General features: G+C 42.4%; 1 protein-coding gene across 2 annotated transcripts in view; it reads left to right on the plus strand.

The window, feature by feature from the left end:
- Positions 1 to 10,818: 10,818 nt before the first annotated feature.
- Positions 10,819 to 20,793, plus strand: part of UXS1 (UDP-glucuronate decarboxylase 1) — a 54,582-nt gene continuing 44,607 nt past the window's right edge. The window contains exon 1 of one of the 2 annotated variants that reach the window (XM_054076620.1): positions 10,819 to 11,208. In XM_054076620.1, coding sequence (XP_053932595.1) covers positions 11,112 to 11,208 — 97 coding nt within the window. In that variant the 5' untranslated portion in view covers positions 10,819 to 11,111. Of the gene's footprint in view, positions 11,209 to 13,694; positions 13,786 to 20,793 lie in introns of those variants that run through there. The other variant, XM_054076627.1, reaches the window with a different exon arrangement.

Genomic DNA, 20,793 nt, shown 5'->3' on the forward strand with positions numbered 1-20,793 from the left:
AGCTTTCACAAACCCTGCGTTATCAACCCCGAGTCCAGAATTTAGTTTGGGACCTACACCAGTTCACCTGATCATTAAATGTGTGGTTTCAGACTGTGTATATAATAAATTATTCTTAGTGATTAACTTTTTTTAAATTTTTCTTTCCTTACTTTTCTTCCTTTTAACTTATATGTCAAGCACACAGAATCACAGAATCACAAGGTTGGAAAGGACCCGCTGGATCATCAAGTCCAACCATTCCTAACACTCCCTTAAATCATGTCCCTCAGCATTTCACCCACCCTTTCCTTAAACACATCCAGGGAAGGCGACTCGACCACCTCCCTGGGCAGCCTGTTCCAGTGCCCAATGACTCTTTCTGTGAAGAATTTTTTTCTGATATCCAACCTGAACCTCCCCTGGCGGAGCTTCAGGCCATTCCCTCTTGTCCTGTCCCCTGTCACTTGGCAGAGGAGGCCAGCTCCCTCCTCTCCACAACCTCCTTTCAGGTAGTTGTAGAGAGTAATAAGGTCTCCCCTCAGCCTCCTCTTCTCCAGGCTAAACAACCCCAGCTCTCTCAGCCGCTCCTTGTAAGACTTGTTCTCCAGCCCCTTCACCAGCTTCGTAGCTCTTCTCTGGACACACTCCAGAGCCTCAACATCCTTCTTGTGGTGAGGGGCCCAGAACTGAACACAGTATTCGAGGTGCGGTCTCACCAGTGCTGAGTACAGAGGGAGAATAACCTCCTTGGACCTGCTGGTGACCCCATTTCTGATACAAGCCAAGATGCCGCTGGCCTCTTGGCCACCTGGGCACACTGCTGGCTCATGTTCAGTCAGCTGTCAACCAGCACCCCCAGGTCCTTCTCTTCCATGCAGCTCTCCAGCCATTCTTCCCCCAGTCTGTAGCGCTGCATAGGGTTGTTGTGCCCCAAGTGCAGGACCCGGCATTTGGTCTTGTTAAACCTCATGCCATTGGTCTCGGCCCAGCAGTCCAGCCTGTTCAGATCCCTGTGCAGAGCCTCCCTACCTTCCAGCAGATCCACACTTCCTCCCAGCTTAGTGTCATCTGCAAACTTGCTGAGGGTGCACTCAATGCCTTCATCCAGGTCATTGATAAAGACATTGAACAGAGCTGGACCCAGTGCTGAGCCCTGAGGAACTCCACTTGTGACTGGCCTCCAGCTGGAGTTAACTCCATTCACCACCACTCTCTGGGCCCGGCCATCCAACCAGTTTTCAACCCAGGAGAGTGTGTGCCTGTCCAGGCCAGAGGCTGACAGTTTCTGAAGCAGAATGCTGTGAGAAACTGTGTGAAAGGCTTTACTGAAGTCCAAGAAGACTACATCCACAGCCTTTCCCCCATCCAGTAGTCGAGTGATTTTGTCATAGAAGGTGATCAGGTTAGTTTGGCAAGAATCAATTCACCTGATTCAAGCCTTGATTCACCTGAATCAAGCAATTCACCTGATTTCTTGTATGAGGCTCTTTACTGACTTGGCACTGACCTATCCATAAAAAAACACGTTTTGTATGTGCAGCTCCCATTAAATTCACAGAGAGTACAAAGACTGTTTAAAAGTGTATTCTGGAAGAGCGGCAAGATATGAAATATTGAAGTGTCTGACCGAATAGCTCCTCCTTAGCTCCTGTATTCCCTCTCCCTGAGCTAGCTTGCTCCTGCAGGACTGGAGGGAGACAGTGCTAGCATAAATAAAAAAAAGATTTGTGAATCCAAGCCAAGCAGTGAGTAGGTAGACTACAAACTATTTCTTCATTTTATCAGACTGAAGTAGAATTATATAAACTACATGATCACATCCACTGACTGAAAAGATTTTGAATAACATTTCTCCAGGTCTTATTTGGAAAACTGGATGGCCATATGATAATTACCCTCTTTCCAATTCTATGTTATTGCCAGAGGAGGCTCAGCTATTGCAATCGAGCAGAGATCAACACCTCATCAGGCTCAAGAGGCAATTAAACTACTGAAGACTGAAAAGATGCAGGCATGAACATCTTTTCAGTGACTTGCATTAACTGTTCTAAGGGCTTTACTTACCTTCTTGAGATTGACTGACCTGCGAACTAGGAAGATCGTGCTATATATAAGGAGGAAACAAATTCCCCAATTACCTCACTTCTAGTGATTGGTTTCAAATGAAAAACCTGAGCATATTTGAGGCAAACCATTTCTATGGGTAAATCAAAGAAATGAGCTGTAGAGTGAGTGCTTGCTCTGGCTTTACTGCATGGATGCAAAAACTCTGCACTGCTTATGTCAGTATATCTAGAGCCCTATCCTTCCACACTCTCCAGGCATATAAAAAGGAAAGGCATTTGAAGAAGGAAATGTCTGTGTGTTTGGGGGAAAATTAATTCTTTGAAAGCTGAAGAGGAAAACTGTAAAAATCATTTATGCAGAAGAAATATCCAGGACCCAGCTCAGTACTGCAAGTAGTATTTTGGTATCTTTATCTCAACTTATGAGTTTTCTCACTTTTTCCTTCCTGATCCTCTCCCCCATCCTACTGGTGGGGAGTGAGCAAGCAGGTGTGTATTCCTGAGTTTCCTGCGAGGGTTAAACAGCAACAACACACCAGCTTTGTATCTCCGTATTACATAAAGAGCCTTCCTTTTAACTCACCTTTGTCTGACACCTTAGTTTACTGTATGTGGGGAAGACAAAAATTTAGGCCTGGTTTTCACATCTCTGGATTACTGCCTCTATTGCTTGGCTATGGCTTCCTCAAGACCTGCACTTGGCAGTCCCCAGCTGGTGTTGTGAGCATTTGTACCCACAGAAGTCATCAAGACTGTCAGTGGGATGTACCACTAATAGATGGCATGTGAAAGCTAAGAAACACAAATATTTTTGTGCTGTTGTATCAGCTATTAGACTCTAATGGTACTTTAATGTGTGGTCTGAGACAAAAAAAGTGAGGAACATCAGGTATCTGTATGCCCTTCAGCTCCCAGTGAAGGACAACAGTTCTAGAAATAACATATTTTATATACATATATATATAGATATGTATTGCAGGATGCAATATAGATAGCAACTATTGCTAAAAAGAGAGGTTTCTTTGTCTCTGGTAACAAACTGTAACTATTTCCTAAGCTGCATAACCATGTTGAAAGACATCGTTTAAAGGCCCTTCCAAGCTAGGGTTGTAATACAGTTTTTGTTCAGGCATAGCCATTTCTATTCAGTGACCACACAGAATACCTTAGTCCACAAACATTTTAGCATAGCCTTTACGAAAGCTAGAGGGATACGAAGGGTGCCACCTGTAAGGGTATTACAGATTTTATAGTCTCACAAGATTAATTCAGATGCTATAAACCCTACGTCTACATGGCTGTAAACATTTAAATAAACAATAAAGGCAGTGAAGAACTTATTGTTGTAATTTCTGTAGAAGATCTCGCTAATCTCTAGACAAAGCTTGCTGATGTAGTCTCTCAGTATGGTCATTTTCCTTAAAAATGAAAATGGAAAATAATGCCTTTCAAACATTTTCTTTAGAAATGTCCACTGGCATGTGACAAAACCATACAGAAGACAAATGAATGGTCTGACAGATGGAGTACAAAACTGGTTTTACTTGCACTTGCTTTACAGTTGGCTGAATTTAGCAAATGAAGTCTGCATGACAGGCATAAGTAATCAGCCTCTACAGCCAAGTTCATTTTGGGTGAGAGTGGGTGGGCTGAGCAAATGTGCAGCACCAAAGTGCCATTGACATGGATGACACCCTTCCTTCTTCTCTTCTCATACAAATGACTTCTTATTTTTGCAAATGCCATAGAGTATTGGGTGTGGGGAAAACAAAAAAAAGAGTTCAGAAATCCACTGTAGATCTTTATAATCTGGCATTGTTCTCGAACTTTTCAACAGAAAAATGAAGTCTTGAGGCTTCTACTTCAAGACATTTGGGCAGAGCTGCTTAGTTTCAACAGACTGCCTGCTTTTCCTTTCCTCTGTCCACATCACTTTCCATCTTCTGTAGATTTCCCTGCTTTTGGAGCCACATTAATTTCTCCCAGGAAGCTGACACTGTGGTTTTTGCTCTCAAGTTTTGCTACAACAACTCCAGGAACAGAAGAGCTAACAAAGCCTTGTTTCCAAAGAATTTTTTCTTGCAGTTGGATTGGTTCATATGCAATAAACTGTGAGCTCTGATTGAAATTCTCAAAGTCACAATGTTCATAAATATTTCTCCTGCACGGACTCTTTGCTGCATAATAAGACTTAAGCATAACCGGAATCTTTTTCCATCCACCTACCACAAATAAATGTGCAGGGAAATTAACATCTCTGAGACATATGGTTTCAGATGAAACAAGCTGATAATTAAAAAATTACTAACGGACCAGAGAGAGAGGAGAGCAGGGAGGGAGACACAAAGAGACTTAAGAAAGTGTATGTACATCTATAAATATAGGTACCCAGGCTAAAAAAAATCATTGCCACTAGAGAAAAAAGTCTAGTAACCACTCATCTTACTGATACCACTTGGTCCTTTTCATGGTACTATCCTGGCAAGAAACTGCTTTTCCAGTATAAGGGTGCATTTGTGCTATCTGAAGTGAATGCAGTATAACTGGCTGGGATATGCTTCTATAGGTACAGTACACAAACTCCTGAGCCATTTGTTTGTTGACATTACCAATATCTTGAATCAACATAATGGTTTTCCATTTAACAGGGACTAGAGTTTGAGATCCTGTTCCTACCTAGTCAGCCTGTCACATATGCATAGAAGAAAGGTTTCCAAACCTTATCAATCTCTTCATTACTTTGGGTGTAAGTCTCCTGATAATAGGATTACTTTTTTTTTCCAAATCTTTTGCAGAATGCTTCAAAGCAGTCTGTGTGTTGAAACTTCAGGATCTAGGAATATTGCCCAGAAGTAATTCAGTTGTATGTTCCAGCTTTGCATTCCTTCCTCAATTCAGTATTCACCTTGCAGTATTGTTTCCACAGCTGAAAAGAGAAGGTTGCATGAGCCAGTAAGGTCATATGGCATTGTTCAGGCCTGGCCTAATCAACTTACCTTAATGGCCTAGTGTGAAGACCCTGATGTACGCAAACTTGCCCATTTATACACCTTCCCATGAAAACACTGGCATAATATGAAAAGATAAATTTTTGAAAATTATTTTTGATTTAGTAGTGGAAACGCTGTCTTTTGTCAATTGTTTTTAACATGTGTTGCAGCAATAAACCTTCAGTACTAATGAAAGGCACAAGGTGAAACTGTGCATATAAGAATTCTCAACTTTTTTTCTACAAATAAGTTTCATACTCAAAAATTCACGTTGCTTTTACGTTATTTGGAAATCTATGGAGTATTGCTTTCACCAGCAGTGAATTTATACTGTATATAACAAGAAAATTCAACTGTTCTCTTGTTAGTTGCGGTTGGTTGCTAGTTGGGCTGCAACACAGTTTCCAAATCCATTTAACAGGTATTCACTGAGGGAATTTACTGTTTATGTAATACTATAATTTAACATTGGAAGGTAGCAATGAAAGTTTATTCAGTTAAATCTCATTAGATACTGGAACACTTACCTGGGAATTCCCAATCCTCCTCACTTCAAAATAGAAATTTGATACTGTAGATTACCTTGGGCATAGGCTATAATTCTAAAGCTTGCAATTGTAGAAGGGTAAAGTCATAAAAAAGGCTGTTCATTACTGTCTTTACTCACATGAATACTTCTACTGAGATAACTAAAGCAAATTTATACAGAGGTACTTGCACTTGCCTTTTGTATCTATTCAGCTGTATCCATGAATATAACAAAAGCCCACAGCCAAGTAAAATATGTGGAACTGTGCCTGTGTTTGGTCTGTAAATACAGAGTTACAGAATGGTTGAGGTTGGCAAGCACCTCTGGAGGTCACCTAGTCAAGCAGGGTCACCTAGAGCCAGCTGCCCAGGACCACGTCCAGATAGCTTTTGAATATCTTCAGGGATGGAGACTCCATAACTTCTCTGGGCAATCCATGCCAGTGCTGAGTCACCTTCACAGGGAAAAAGTGTCTACCAATGTTCAGAAGGAACCTCCTGAGTTTCAGTTTGTGCCCACTGCCTCTGGTCCAGTGAATGGGCACCACTGAAAAGAGCCTGGATCCCTGTTGGTGTCCAGGACCTCCAAGTCCTTTCTAGCTGGTTGGCTCCGAGTATGTACTGATGCCTGGGGTTGCTCCTCTCTAGGTACAGGGCTTTGCACTTCTCCCCGTTGAACTTCATGAGAATCCTGCCACCCTGTTTCTCCAGCCTGCCAAGGGCCCCCTGGAAGGCAGCACAGCCCTGTAAACTATCAGCCACTCTTCTCAGTTTGGTGTCATCTGCAAGCTTGCTGAGGGTACCTTCTGCCTCATCATTCAGATGAGCCTGCTACATGAGGCTCTTCTGTTTGCAGCTGTCCCAGATCCCTCTTTATATGGCTATGGATCACCATAGCTACAGACCACATAAACTTAATGATGTTTTTATGTTACATTTCCAAAAATGTGTGAATGTATATGTTCTCTCTGTCATTTATCTAACCTCTCTGACACTACATCATTGATATTTGTGGAAGAGGAATAACACCAAACATTACTAGGAATTTGTACACTCCAAATACATTTCAACTGGGCTGCGATACAGACTCTTCTCAGTATTGTCTTTCATAAATTCAGCTGTATAAGTTCTCTAACACCTTTAATTACCTTGTTTACTTTCTGTTTTATTGACAGCATTAGAGTGGGTGAAGAGCATTAAGAATCTTTTCTGCCTAAAGGGGAAAAATACCAATAGATACATCTAGACTGCAGATCGGATGTACTTTCCAGCACCTTGCCATCCTGCTCCTCCAGTTACTCAGAGCATCAGGTATAAGGCTATTCACAATTAAGCTGATAATCCTCACGTGGCTGTAACACAGAAACACTATCACCGAGGTGGCTCGTAAACCATCTGCGTAAGACTTGCATGAGGAAAGGAGAAGCAGACCTTTTATACAGCATACCACTAAAATGGCTAAAGTCATATCCAGCTAGCATTACTGCAATCAGAGATGCAGAAGAGAAATGGCTTCCTTGTTCCCAGGGCAGCATATAATTCCAGCATAAACCTCAAGTGGGTTTTCTTAACAAAAAGCCATCTTCAGCCGCTACAGCACATGCATATTACATGCATATACATCTGTGGCCCACCTCAAGATAGGTTTATTCTTGTACACTTTCTGGGACAGTGATATACTGGGAAACAGAGGCATATAGTTACTACTGATTTGTACTATGATACAAAGAAGCCATGGGCTTCTTAGGTACTAATTCCAGCATGATCTGGACTAAATCCAACCCAAACTAGATTCCATTCAAAGTCACTACTTCCCAAGTGGGTAGAACTATGCCAATTAAAAAGCTCCAAAGGGCTTGGGGAAATATGAAATGTAAAACAGTGGTGAATGAATAACTTACTTGCTGACCTAGTCTATTTAATAAACTAGCTTCTTTGATGGATGATAAAGGAACTTTGAGAAATAGTGGCTTTAACTGCTCATGAGTTTTTATAATCAGTAATTTAGCCACTATCTCTGCTATTTCATTCTAACCCAATTACCACAACATCTTGTGTGTGGCCTTCTGCACTTTCAGAATAGAAGCAGAACCTTAAAATCTTTTCCCAACTTTGAAAACGTACAGCGCTGTCTTCAGTTGCCTTGGGGGAAAAATGCATCACAAAGAACAAGTACTTTATGTACTTAATGCTACCAGTCAATTTAGGAATGTTGTTTGACTTTTTTTTTTAATCTAGTCAGTATCTCAATTTCAAGCCTGAATCCTGAAGGAACTTTTCTGAGTACCATTGTGTGTTGAGTTTCTACGTGCTTGATGTATAAAGGACTCAACTTTTACACAATGAAATATTGTGACTACTTCCACAAGATACTTAACAAAACTCATTAACAAAATAGATGGACTGCACTGTAGTCTGCAATACAATTATTTCCTTATATATTATAATATATTCTTTGCAAACAGTTGTCAAAACCATTAAATGATTCACCTAATTTTGACAAACCTTTATTTAAGTAGTAATTTTCACATTATGCTTTGGCACCTGCTTGTTTGCTTGCATTGATGGGATGATGTGCCTCAATTTTTATGTTTTCAAGGTCTGGGACTGTCTCAATTCTGCATTCATGCAATACTTAGGACAGTTGTGATCCATTTGTATTTAAAACTGTTTATTGACATCACTATCCAAATAATAAATAATAACTGTCTGAAGCACTTAGCAGCTTTCTTTTCCTTTTTCTTTTGTGATGTTACTATTAACAGAATTGTCTCTGTTCCCAGAACTGCATGTAATCTTTTCATTAGTCTTATAATAAACACATAAAACCTCAAACTTGTAACTCTTCCTGAAAAAAAAACCTGCTAGTTTTAACATTTGGGTTTTTTTTCACTTCCCTGATATGATCTGCTGTTAAAGTAGAGTTCAGCAAAAAAAAAAGATTCCCTAATATTTTTTTTGAAAAAAACAATTTTCACATTTTTACTATCCGTGCAATAATGAATTACATTAGTTTTCAAGATTATCTAGGGCTTTTCATGACTGGATCATTGTGCCTACACAGTATAACAGTGTTACTTGACAGAAGCAGCTGTGAATTTACTAGGGGAGGATAAGGATACCAGAACAATTCCTCCTAGGTAAGTATCACCAGTAGTAGGATGCAGCTGAATGGTGAGGAATTCTATCCTAGAATAAGTGTCCCTGCTGTTGGCCACCATGCACCTGCAGAAATTTACAGTACCTATAAGGGACATACCTAGAGTTATAGTTGAGATATGTTGGACTTGGGCTCACTGTCTTGCAATTAAATTAGACATGCACTGGCTCACTTGGAGAGTGACATGGGTACAGCTGGCCCTGGTGTTCTGCAAGACAAACAGCTGACCCTGTAGAGAGCATGGTCAGGCTTCCTCCCACAGGGTTCAAGTCTCCTCCACCATGAAGCTTCATAAAGCATCCTGCTCCTTTGCTCTACTTTTCCCACCTTCAGGGACTGCAGCCAGCCTCAACATGTTTCTGCAGCAAAATCAACCTGAACACTGAGCTTGGTGCCAAGCAAGGTGCGTTATGCAGGCAGCTTGATCAAGTCACAGATTGTGCAGCCCAGCTTAGGGCAGGGCAACTGTTAAAAATGTCTTGCCTACCCCTAAAGGCTTGTGGAATCGGTGTGGTGCATGCAAATAGCACCATGGAAAATTCTGACTGAAAACAACTGGAGTTTGAGGTGCAAAGAGGGAGTAACAGTCCAATAATATTCTCCAGCTTTCATGCTGTTCAGCTATAGCTTTTTAATGCCACATTTACTTATAGTATAAAATTCTATTACTATTTGAGTTCCTACTATGCACACAAATTCGGTGCTAGACTGTGTTTTAAATGGTGATGTTTTTATTTCCTTTTCTCCACATTACCACAACCAGTGGAATAAACAGGTAAGTGAAGTATATCAAATACGAATCATAGGAAGCAAAAGTCAAGAGGAAAGGAGTGGCCTTATAATCAAAGCACTGGGTTAGGAGTTGGGAAATTTCAATCCTCCAGGCTTCCTGAATAAAGCCACTCTGCCTCTCTGGCCTGCAGGTTGGTATCCTTAGTCACACTGAACGGCATCTTACAGCACTTACCCTTCTGAAACTCACACATCTGACTAAGTCCACCCCTCATAAGAAGGAGAGGTTAACTCTTGCTAACTGTGTGAGTCTTTGTTTGATTGAGGTCATAGATTCTTCAGCTGTATTTCTACATTGAAATTAAATGACTGAAATGAGTCATTTAATTCAAGAACATTTGCTCTTACAATTTTCTCCTGCAGGAGGTGAATGTGAGGAGTAGAAACTAAGGTTGAGTTGCGGAGGAAGGTTGGATCGTGGAGGGAGATTTCTCACATGGAGAAATCATTGAGTTTATTTTACTGGCAGGAGAACATGTTTTGACACGTGAGGAAACCATTTCAGGCAAATAGGAACCCGCAGTTTACAGCAGGCTACAAGGACTTTGCATGGAAGCTGCAGTAAAAAGGTAAACCATGTTAAAGTCACAGAATCATAGAATGGTTGGGTTGGAAGGGACCTTAAAGATCATCCACTTCCAACTGGATGCCCACGGCAGGGGGTGCCATGAGCACGGACACCTCCCACGAAACCAAGCTGCTCAAGGTCCCATTCAACCTGGTCTTGAACATTTCCAAGGATGAGGCATCCACAACTTCCCCAGGTGACCTGTTCCAGTGCAATTTTGTTATCCTAAGCAGCGGCAACTTAATAAAGTACTGCATTGGGGGAAAAATATCCCCAAAATTTTTCATTTTCCATAGCAAAGCTAAGCTCACAGTTACAGGTAGCACACTTGGGATGAGGCTTTCACAACACACAGCACTACAAACGGTGCTTTCAGACATTGGAGGAGACGGTGCAACACACGTTTTGCCAGTGTGTGAGCCCATTTCCATCAGTCCATCCCAAGGGCCACCGAGGCATGAAGTGATGGTGGTCCAAGACCGCCTGAAAGAGCAGCACCGGGGAACGGAAAGGCTGCGGGCGCTCTTTTTTTTCCCTCAGGCGCTCTCCCGGGGCGGGGGACGCCCCCCAGGAAACCTCTCAGTCAAAGAGTCCACGGCTTCTTACGAATGAGGCACAGCCTCACAAGTCGCCGCTTCCACCTCACACATGCGCACCCACACCCGAAGAACGGGGAGGGAGGGAGAGCGGGCGGGCGCCACTGCGCCTGCGCGGGCGGGTCCTGGGCTGGGGGAGCCGAGCGGGGCCGAAGGGAGCCGAGTGTTAGCCGAGGGGAGCCGAGTGTTAGCCGAGCGGGCCGAGGGGAGCCGAGGGAAGCCGAGCGGAGCGGACAGAGAAGGGCCGAGGGGAGCCGAAGGGAGCCGAGCGAGGCCGAGGGGAGCCGAAGGAAGCCGAGGGAAGCCGAACAGAGAGGGCCGAGGGGAGCCGAGCGGGGCCGCGGGTGGCGGCGCGCGCGCTGGCGTGTCCGGCCGTGCAGGCGCGCCGGGGCGCTGCCGCTGTCGCCGCCGCCGCTGCTGTGGCCGGGCATGGTGAGCAAGGGGCCGCTGCTGCGCCTGTTGACCGCCATCAACCGCAGGAGGATGAAGCTGCTTGTGGGGCTCGCCTTCGTCGCCTACGTCGCCTGTGAGTGTGCTGGGGCTGGGGAGGTGGGTCTGGCCCGGCCCGGCTCGGCCATTCATTGCCCGCTGGCCGGGCGCGACCCGTGCCGGGGGAGGTGGCGGGTCCCCAGCTGCGAGGGGGGAAGGGGGCTCCCCGGGAGCCCCTGGGTCTCCGAGAGGCAGGGCCGAGGGGCTCCCTCCTTTCCCTGCCTTCCCGGGGAGCTGAAACTTTCCCAAGTGGCCGGGCATGTTTGGAGTGTGGTGTCCAGTTCTGGAATCCTCAATGTAAGAAGGATACGGAGCTGTTGGAACGGGTCCAGAGGAGGGCTACAAGGATGATCAGAAGGCTGGAGCACCTCCCGTACGAGGACAGGCTGAGAGAGTTGGAGTTCTTCAGCCTGGAGAAGAGAAGGCTCCGAGGAGACATAGCAGCCTTCCAGAACCTGAAGGGGCTGCAGTAAAGCTGGGGAGGGACTGTTTACAAAGGTAGCGAGTGACAGGATAGGGGGAATATTTAGACTAGACACTAGGAAAGAATTCTTCACGAAGAGGCTGATGAGGCACTGGCACAGATTTCCCACAGAAATCGTGGATGCCCCATCCCTGAAAGGGTTCAAGGCCAGGTTGGATGGGACACTGAGCAGCCTGGTCTAGTGGGGAGGTGTCCCTGCCCATGGCAGGGGGGTTGGAACTGGGTAGTCTTTAAGGTCCCTTCCAACCCAAACCATTCTATGATTCTGTGATGTTTCCCCTTTCCCCACTGCGAGGGCTGCGTGCTGGGGACCCACGGAGATGCCGTTCGTGGCTTCCTCCGAGGGCCAAGGAGCCGCGCTGCCCTTCGGTGCCCCCCAGGAATGATGTCTTTGGGACTTGGGACCGAGCCCCGGGCGTGAGGTGAGGTGGTGCGGTGAGGCTGCTGGGAGCAGGGGGAGCGAGAGGGGGGCTGGAGGAGCGTGTGTTTCCTCAGACCGTGCTTTGTCCCTGCTCATCTTAATCTGTGAGCTGCCCGAGGTGAGGCTGCAAGGAAGTTTTGCAGGGCAGGCCTTGGGTCTGGTTTTTGTAAGATCCTCCGATGTCTTTTTGGGGGGTTGCTAAACAAGCGATTGTTTGTTTGTTCATTCAGTACATAGCTGGAGTCTTAGGAGCTTGGAAAGAGGCACAAGGGTATTTGGGAAAATCTTCGAATGACTGCTGATGGGGATTTTTGTGGCTTCAGTTATGAGGCATGAGTCAAGTAGAGCCTCAGATTTATAACATAGGCTTGTCAGCTTTCTTGCCTTTCCTTTCCAGATTTTTCTGTTGTATTTTTCGTATTTGGTTCATTTTATGTTAGCCTGTTCTGGTTTTTGACTTAGATTTTATGTAGATGGCACGTCATGAGGAAGGATCTTTGAAGCCTTGTCAGCTTAGCTAAGGACTAGTGATTCTCTTAATGCTTCAAAACCCATAGAGGTGAGCTGGCTTTGGGGATGGGTGTGTGCATTAGATTTGGGATCCTCCCTTTGCATTTGGGAGGGTGGAGAGGTTCAACTCAAGTAATTTGGCAGGTGGTGTTTCCTACCGCAGAAGTACAACATAGGAATTCCCTTTAGTACCATATGTTACCGTGTTTGCAGGACCTCATTATTTAGATACTGCTGTTATCCTTAAAGTTATGTGCCAGCTCTGACTTCTAGGACAGTATGTTTGTCCAGATTACTTCAGATACTGATACTGATGCATGCTGAAGCAGGGACAGCTTAATGTCTGTTTTTATTTTGAAAGGGTTTGATATTTTGCCAAAAAAAAAAAGATAATTAATTTTGAAAACACATTTAATAGGCTGCTGTGAAAATACTGCAATTGAATGGCAATTGATGTGGCCAGTGGGACCTGGCTATTGATTATTCTATGGACAAGTATTTGGTTTTTGCTGTCTGGCTTTGTGGGTAAAAGCCTTAAGGAAGGGAGAAACTGCCATATGATTTTTGCTGTCTGAGCTATAAGTCATAGAAGTCTTCTTACCAGTTGTTTCTGGTCATTCTTTGTGATTCAGAAAAAAATTGAGGAGGAGAGGGACTGTAGATCAATATGGCAACAAGTAGCTTGAGAAGGGAATGTGTTGGTATCTGAAGGGAGTATTTTATTTTTTTGATTTGTTTTTGGCAAAACTGACGTGTCATTGCTGTGCTTGTTCATCTTTTAAATAGTGATCCAAAGTAGTGGAATCATTAGTTGTGGCTCTGGTGCTTTCAGTACTGTATAAGCTAGCAGAGGCTACTGGTCTAATAGATTCTAGAGAGACTATTTCATGTTTTCTTTTCTATGGAAGTGATTATGAACCCATCCTCCTATCCTAAAAGCATACTCCTTGCAATATTACTGAATCATCACTGTGCTCTGGTTGCAGTCAGATAATGCCAGACTAAAATAGCATAGAATCTGAGAAGACTGAGCTGCTAGTGTAGGTGCTGGCACTTCTTGCATTCCTTCTTTCTCGAGCACTCTCCAGATGACTAAGTGTTTTCAGGCTGTGCACCTCCTTTCCATGAATTTCCATTCACTGTTAGTACTTGGGGAATCGGATTTGGAGCACATTATGTTACAGGGAATGAAATACTTGGTAAGTACATTATATTTTTATGAACTGGGAGACAGGGCTTTTCGGATAGTGCCATTTTGTGTGTGAAACCCCGAGAGAATGCTTAGGCAATATCTTTTTACAAGTGCCTTATATCTTAAAAAGCATCTGCCTTTAAATGCAAATTTGTTACAAATGTGCCTGGAGAACATCCCTATGAGAGTTTGCAAACTAGAGGAAGAGCTTGTTACAGAGAGTTGAAAGACTCTCGACTATCTCACTCTTGAGAGTCAGTAAGTGACTCTCGGTAGTTTCATGGCACAAGATGTTCAATTGCTAGGCTGGCTTAGGTATCCCTGTGCCACTTCTTCCATTTCCCACCAGAATCCACCACATACAAGGACTTACCTGGAGCACAGCACAGAAAAGTAAAGGAACTGGTCTTGGCTAAGATCCCCTTTTCAGGTTATAACCATTTGACAGTGTGGGTATTCAGACAGCTGCTTTGGCCCCACTGAGGAGGCGGTGTAGAGGAGGAATGGGCAGCTGGGAGTGCTATTGAGAATGCTGCCAACCACACTTTGCAGGTCTACAATTAGCATCTCACTTAAGGACCCTTGCTGATTTTGGTTAAAGTACTGCTGTGACATGAGGTGCACAGTCAGGCTCACATTAAACATACCTAGACATACTTTTGTGGACTACATTGATTTCCTTAGTGTCGCTTACAGTAAGAAGGTTCCCTGCTTTACATCTGGGTTTGAGTTAAAGTAGTATTTGAAGTCTCATTTCTGTAAATCTGATTTGTTAATTTACAAAAATAGTTACTGACTCGAAACAACGTGCTATGCAGAGTTTGTGTTTACAAAAATAGAACGCCAGCGGGAGCATTTCTGTGCAGTGGGCAGTTAAAAGTAACTTAATCAACTGTTTGTTCCCTGGTGAAACTGAACAGTTTAACTGTTACTTACCTTATCTACAGGCCCTGGATGAAAGGAGTGATTTTGTTCCAGTCGCCGAAGTGGTGAATGTGGAGATAGGACAGCTAGCTGTCTGAATCACTCTGTGTAACCTGGTAGAACACTTTTAAATTTATTATTTAAAAAAAAAAATAAATCACAATTAGTTTCATTTACTCAATTGCTGTCTCCTTCTGTGAACGTTGCATGGTTATACTGTGCTACATATGATGGGAAGCCTTGCCCAAAAGCTGTATTTTCATTATCCTTCTAAAGGGACAAAATCTTCTGCTAAATATTGTCTCTGACTTAACCCCCAGCAAGATACTGCAGGAATTACTAGTGCTAACCAGAGAGGGAGACTGAAGGAAAACCTTTCAATGATGGGTTGCGCATGCATCATCTTGAAGTGATTGTAAACACAAGTGAAGTAGAAGTAATTGATTTTTTTGCTGTCCGTAATGAGAAATGTAGACAGATCGTAAAACCACAACCAATCAAACAGCTATTGTGGAAAAAAAAATCTACTTTTATCTCAATAAGTAATTTGCATGCAGGCTGAGATCTTTTGAGTTTTTTTAAAGCCCATCTCTTTGTGGATTGATATGTCAATACATAGATACCTTAAACTTGTTCCCTTTGAAGCTTTAAATGTTTATTCAGCTTTATATAGGCATATTGAGATGTTTTAGTGAGGCTCTCTTTGAGCAATCAGGACCTTATTTAAGTTGTTGCAAATACACTGTGGAATGTTGTAGCCAGGATTTAAAGACCAGAGCTTCTCAGTCTGCATGATTTGCTTTAATCTTGGTTCTACTGCAAATAACCTACTGTTGCCTTGCTATAACAAGGGAATTGCATGTTTTTAATGAAAATAAATTTAAGAGCTGTATTTCTGATAAAAACGAACCATTCTCTTTGCTCATTTGTAGATCAATTAGTTCTCAGAAAGTAAGCCAGTAGCCTTGTTCTTTTTCCAAGGGAAAAAAGAACAAATAGTAGGGTGCTGTCATGAGATCCAAACCTTAAGACCTGGTTACCTTTGTAAGATAAATTACAGCACAGCTGCTGAAACAACTTAAAAACAAAATGTCAAAATAACGTGAGGGAAGTACATCCTGCAGTGTCGTGGCTTGCCTTCTCCCAGCATTGTTAATTTCTATGGTTGTTAATCCTTTGTTTTACAAGGTTCACCATTTGTTTTTATAGGATTTCGATCCACTAGTAAGTATGTAAAGTACTCTTCTCAGAATATCCAGGTGTATGTAAGCGTTTTGGTTTGAATCTTTCCAGGGCCTTGCATGTGTTCAAAATAAGAGTTAAATGCTACTTAGTGTTGTGTTCTGATAAGCTTTTACTTTCACTTTTCGTAATAGAAAAGTAGCTACAAATTTGGTTCTGTCCTATTGCTTCAGGCTACTTGTCTGCAAGTTATTCAGCGCTGCTGTGGAGGGTACCAGACGTCTTCTTTCCTCAGCTGTTTTACAGCTAGACAGCAGGATTGACTGGCCATGGAAGAGTTAGAAATGGTCTGTTGTGACATTCAGGCTTGACTGCTTTTTGCATCAGTGTGCCATAGATCCTCCACCAAAAAAAACCCAAACCAAAAACATTTACTTGCTGGCTTCATGTGCAGCAGAGCTGCTTTTCATCTGTGGGTTTATGCAAATAAGTTTACTGTGTTCAACAGCTTCCATTTCCCTGCTTGTTAGGCTTCCAACTAGCTATAGCCATGTAGCTTATGAAAATTTGTTCACACTTGAGTTGAGTTTGTCAGGAATAGATGGATTCCAACTCTGCTTTGCTAGCCATGATGTTTTAAACCAATTTTTTTGGCATCCAGGAGAAATTCACTCGCAGTTCCCAGCTTATCTCCATTTAATATTTGTCTTTAGTATTTGCCTCTAATATTTTATCTCCGCTTGGTATTTGCCTATTCTGTGGCATGTGCAGGAGGTGGTGCTGTCATCGTTCTATGGAAGGGCAGACACTCTTGGAGCTTTCATCTTCTTTCCTCTCGTGTTTTTTACAAAGGGGAGATGTTACCCTATCATTTATATTGCTTGTTTCTTTTCTGTAAGTTTGGTTGACCAAAGCAGAGTTTAGTTGGAACTGGTGATTTTCAACTTCTCTTTCTCCATGGGATGGGAGAGGTAGGGGTTACTGCACCACCTTACCTGTCAGGGTTTGTAAAGGGTAACTGGCAACAGTGAGTTTGTTTCAGTTACAGTGCTGATCACTGGAGCATGCTGTGAATCTGCTGAAAACAATCTTAGCAGTTAACAAACTTAAAATGCTGAAAATAATTTATTTGAGTCAAGAGCACCTCATTCGATTGCTAACCTAATTTGAGTCATATTACCTTGCATGGCTGCTCATTTTGGGGGTTTGACATGCATGTTGGCATACCATCGTTATCTTAGGAGTGTGAAATAATCACTTCCTCTTTGGGTTCCTTGAAAAATGTCCCACAGTTCTGCTAGCTCTGTCTGGGAAACAAAGGGAAGGTCAAGGGCTAAATTAAAAGAAGGTAGCACTGTTCTTTTTTTTTTAAAGACATTTGAAAATCAGGGCTGCCATCTAGCATGATTGTTGTAAAACTGCTTACGGTATATTCCACTTATTGTGATAATAGTTCTGCTGCTTTCTCTTTCTTTCACTTGAAATAGGGAAATATGTGGTGGTCACAGCAGCCAATACATTTCTGTTGGCTTGGAAGGTTCCTGTTGGTTTCTTTAACCTGTTGTGTTGCTTTAAAGCAAAGGGAGAAAATGCTTTTCTCAACAAAATCTGTGCTTTTGAATTGTGTAGATCAGATTTACATTGAGACAGATGCCATTTCATGTTTTTTTTTCCATCATCTGCTGCTCTTTAGAGAAAGACACTTAAGGTTTTCAGTTCTTTCTCTATTATTAGGGGCACATAGTGATGTTGGTAATTTAGATTGCTTGGCTTTCACATTGCCTAAGTAGGCAATGTGAAAATTTTGACCAGATTCAGGATGTAGTTATTACTACATCCTATAGTACTCCAGTTAGGTGTAGGTCAAAGTTCTTCTGTTGTCTGCCTTGGGAAGTCAAACCTTTTGTAGGCACTGAACATGTTTGCCAACAACTTTGTTTCAATTCAAACCCAGAAAGTTTAGGATGTCCAGGCACACTCAAGCATGTGTGATGAAGAGAATCCAAGATGCCACTTGAAACTTTGTAACTGTGATGAGTTATATGTATTCTGTCTTTTTGTTGTAAATACTGGATTTTTTTTGTGTGTTTGTAGGAATTAACCGTTGGAGTGCATTACCTTATTTATGGCAGGATACAAAGGATAGTCTGAAATGCATGAGTAGTGGTAAAGGATTATATGCTAAAAATATGAGATAGGAAGGAGTAGCAACACTGAACAGAGAACTGGCAAAAAAGACTTAACAGGAGAGTTGGAAAGAATTTGCTGCCTGGGGAACAAAGAATAGAATTCCGTCATAAAGTGATGATGCTAACTGAAATGTTAGAATTAAGTATTCATGCTTAGCTTCCCACCTAGTATGAAGCCCCATTAACTCCTGTACAGAAAGAAGATTTGCATAATGTTATGTCTCACAGCTGTAGGATTGTATCAGTTTGCCAAATTAGTATTCCTTCTTAAGAGAAGGTGCAAAAACGTGCTAGTGACTATGTTGCCTTTGTTTTGCTAGGTGGTGACTAGCTGAGGGATTGACATAGACTGGTGGTGTAACCAAAGTTGAAGAGAGAGCTTTTTCCTCTTTGGAAAACCCTGTGTCCTGGTGTCTAGGGTACTTCCCATGTGGGAAAAACTACAATTCCTATCTGCTGTCTTTGATTTGGGGTTGGAACTTTAATGTTGAACAATAGGTCAGGTAACTAAATATACAAGAAGAACTACTTACTGCACAGAAATCTATTTAGACACACCAGAAACCTAACATTAAACAATTCTGATGATAGGGTATCCACAACTACTTCAGGCAACCTGTTCCAGTGTTTCCCCACTGTCGTAGTAAAGAATTGCTTTCTTGTATCTAATTTAAACCTACTCTTTTTCAGGTTAACAGTGTTGTTCCTTGTCCTATCCCTTCAGACCCTGGTAAAAACTGTCTTCCTTGTTTTAATAGGCCTTCCTTGTTTTTATAAGACTGCAATAAGGTATCCTTGGAGCCTTCTTTTCTCCAAGCTGAACAAGCCCAATTCTCTCAGGCTGTCTTCATATGGGAGGTTCTCCAGCCTTCTGACCATTTCATGGCCCTCCTCTGGACCTGCTCTAACAGTTCCATGTCTTTCTTACACTGGGGAGCCCAGAGCTGGACACACTGCTCCACATGAGGTCTCATGAGAGCAGAGTAGAATCGCCTCACTTGACCTGCTGGCCACATTTCTTTTGATGCACCCCAGGATGCAGTTGGTCTTGTGGGCGGCAAGTGCACGTTGCTAGCTCTTTTACAGTTTTTTGCTCACCACTATCCCTAAATGATTCTCTACACGGCTACTTCCATTCGTAACCCAGCCTGTACTGATACTGGTGGTTGCCTCATCCAGGGAGCAGGACCTTGCACTTGACGTTGTTGAACATCCTGAAATTTGTATTTGCCCAAGCCTTAAGCCTGTTAGGGTCCCTTTGTATGGCATCCCTTCCCTCAGTGGCACTGATCAGCTTGGTATCATCTGCAGAGTTGTTGAGGGTATGCTCAATCCCACTGTCTGTGACATAATAAAGATACTGACTAGTACTGGTTGCTATACAGACTCCTAAGGGACACCACTTGGTACTAATCTCCCTTTGGATATTGAGCCATTGACTGCAACTCTTTGGATGTGGCCATCCAGCCGGTTCCTTATCCATTGAGTGGACTGTCCGTCAAACCCCTATGTGTTCAATGTAGCGACAAGCATTGTGCAGGAAATAATAGTTTCCTAAAGAGAAGAATACTTTTTTTTACATTCTTACATATCTAACTGAGATCTGCAGAAGAATTAAATTAAGAATTTAATGCATCCGTAATAATAAGCATTTTATGAGCTCCCTTTGCCTACTTTTACTTTTTGTGAAGTTTTCCTCTGGAGACAAAAAGATTATTTCTGCCAGGAGACTGAAGCTGCTGAGTGACTATGGAGAGTCAGATATAAAGAAAAAACCCTTTTTTGAGTGACAGTATGTGCTTTGAAATAGTAAGTTTGGCTGAGAGAATTCACTCTGGACGTTAGAGCTTATGATTTTGCTCTAGGAATTCAGGTTTCAACAGTGAATCAATTTATATTTTTCCTGCATGCTGTTTATGTTGATAGTGAGATCTGTCTGAAATCATCATCTTATACTCTTTTTATTTTGAGGAGCAGAGATTGCAAGGAGAATTATATAGGGAAAAATACCTGTGTTTTCAGTTATATCTACTAAGACAAAAGTTTCTTTAACTGAGTGTCTTGAAAATGCAAACAAGAAAACTATTGGGAAAGAAAACAGTTTTAAGAGATTGCATCTGCTTTTGGTACAGTTGGATCTCTATGCGCATCATGGTCTTGCTTTTTAAAACTTCTGTTTTAAAATTATGTGATGCTGAAACGAATACTGTCACTAATAATTTCAGATTATGAGTGTTTTTATTAAGAGTGTCGGTGCCTTGTGATAATCTATGACTTGATTTTAATGTCTTTGAAAAAGACCTAGAGAAGAGGCATCATCCTGGGGCAAAGGCACAGGCTTTCTTCAAGACCTGTTTTTTTCCCCTCCTTCACATTGTGATAGTGTTATTTTTCTGGTTCCCCAGAGAATGAGTATCATTTAAAACATGCAAGGAACTCAGAATAGTAATCTGTGTTTAATAGAAACCTCTACACTAAGTATTATTGCAGATGACAGGCTTGAAGGACATCCAGGTGAAAACATACATAGTGTTCATGTATTCTGAGGATCCAGAAGAATAACTTGCTATGAAATGCAGCTGGTCAGAGCTAAAAGTCTGACTGTGATAGATAGGGAAGTGTCCATTTAACAGTAGATGCAAATTGCTTGGGTTTCTGTTTTATTTTTTCGATCGTGACTTAACGGAATTTGTGAGGAGTTTTTTTTGTTGGTTTGTTTT

The sequence above is a fragment of the Cuculus canorus genome, chromosome 1 (genome assembly GCF_017976375.1).
Source record: "Cuculus canorus isolate bCucCan1 chromosome 1, bCucCan1.pri, whole genome shotgun sequence".
Classification (NCBI taxonomy): Eukaryota; Metazoa; Chordata; class Aves; order Cuculiformes; family Cuculidae; genus Cuculus; species Cuculus canorus.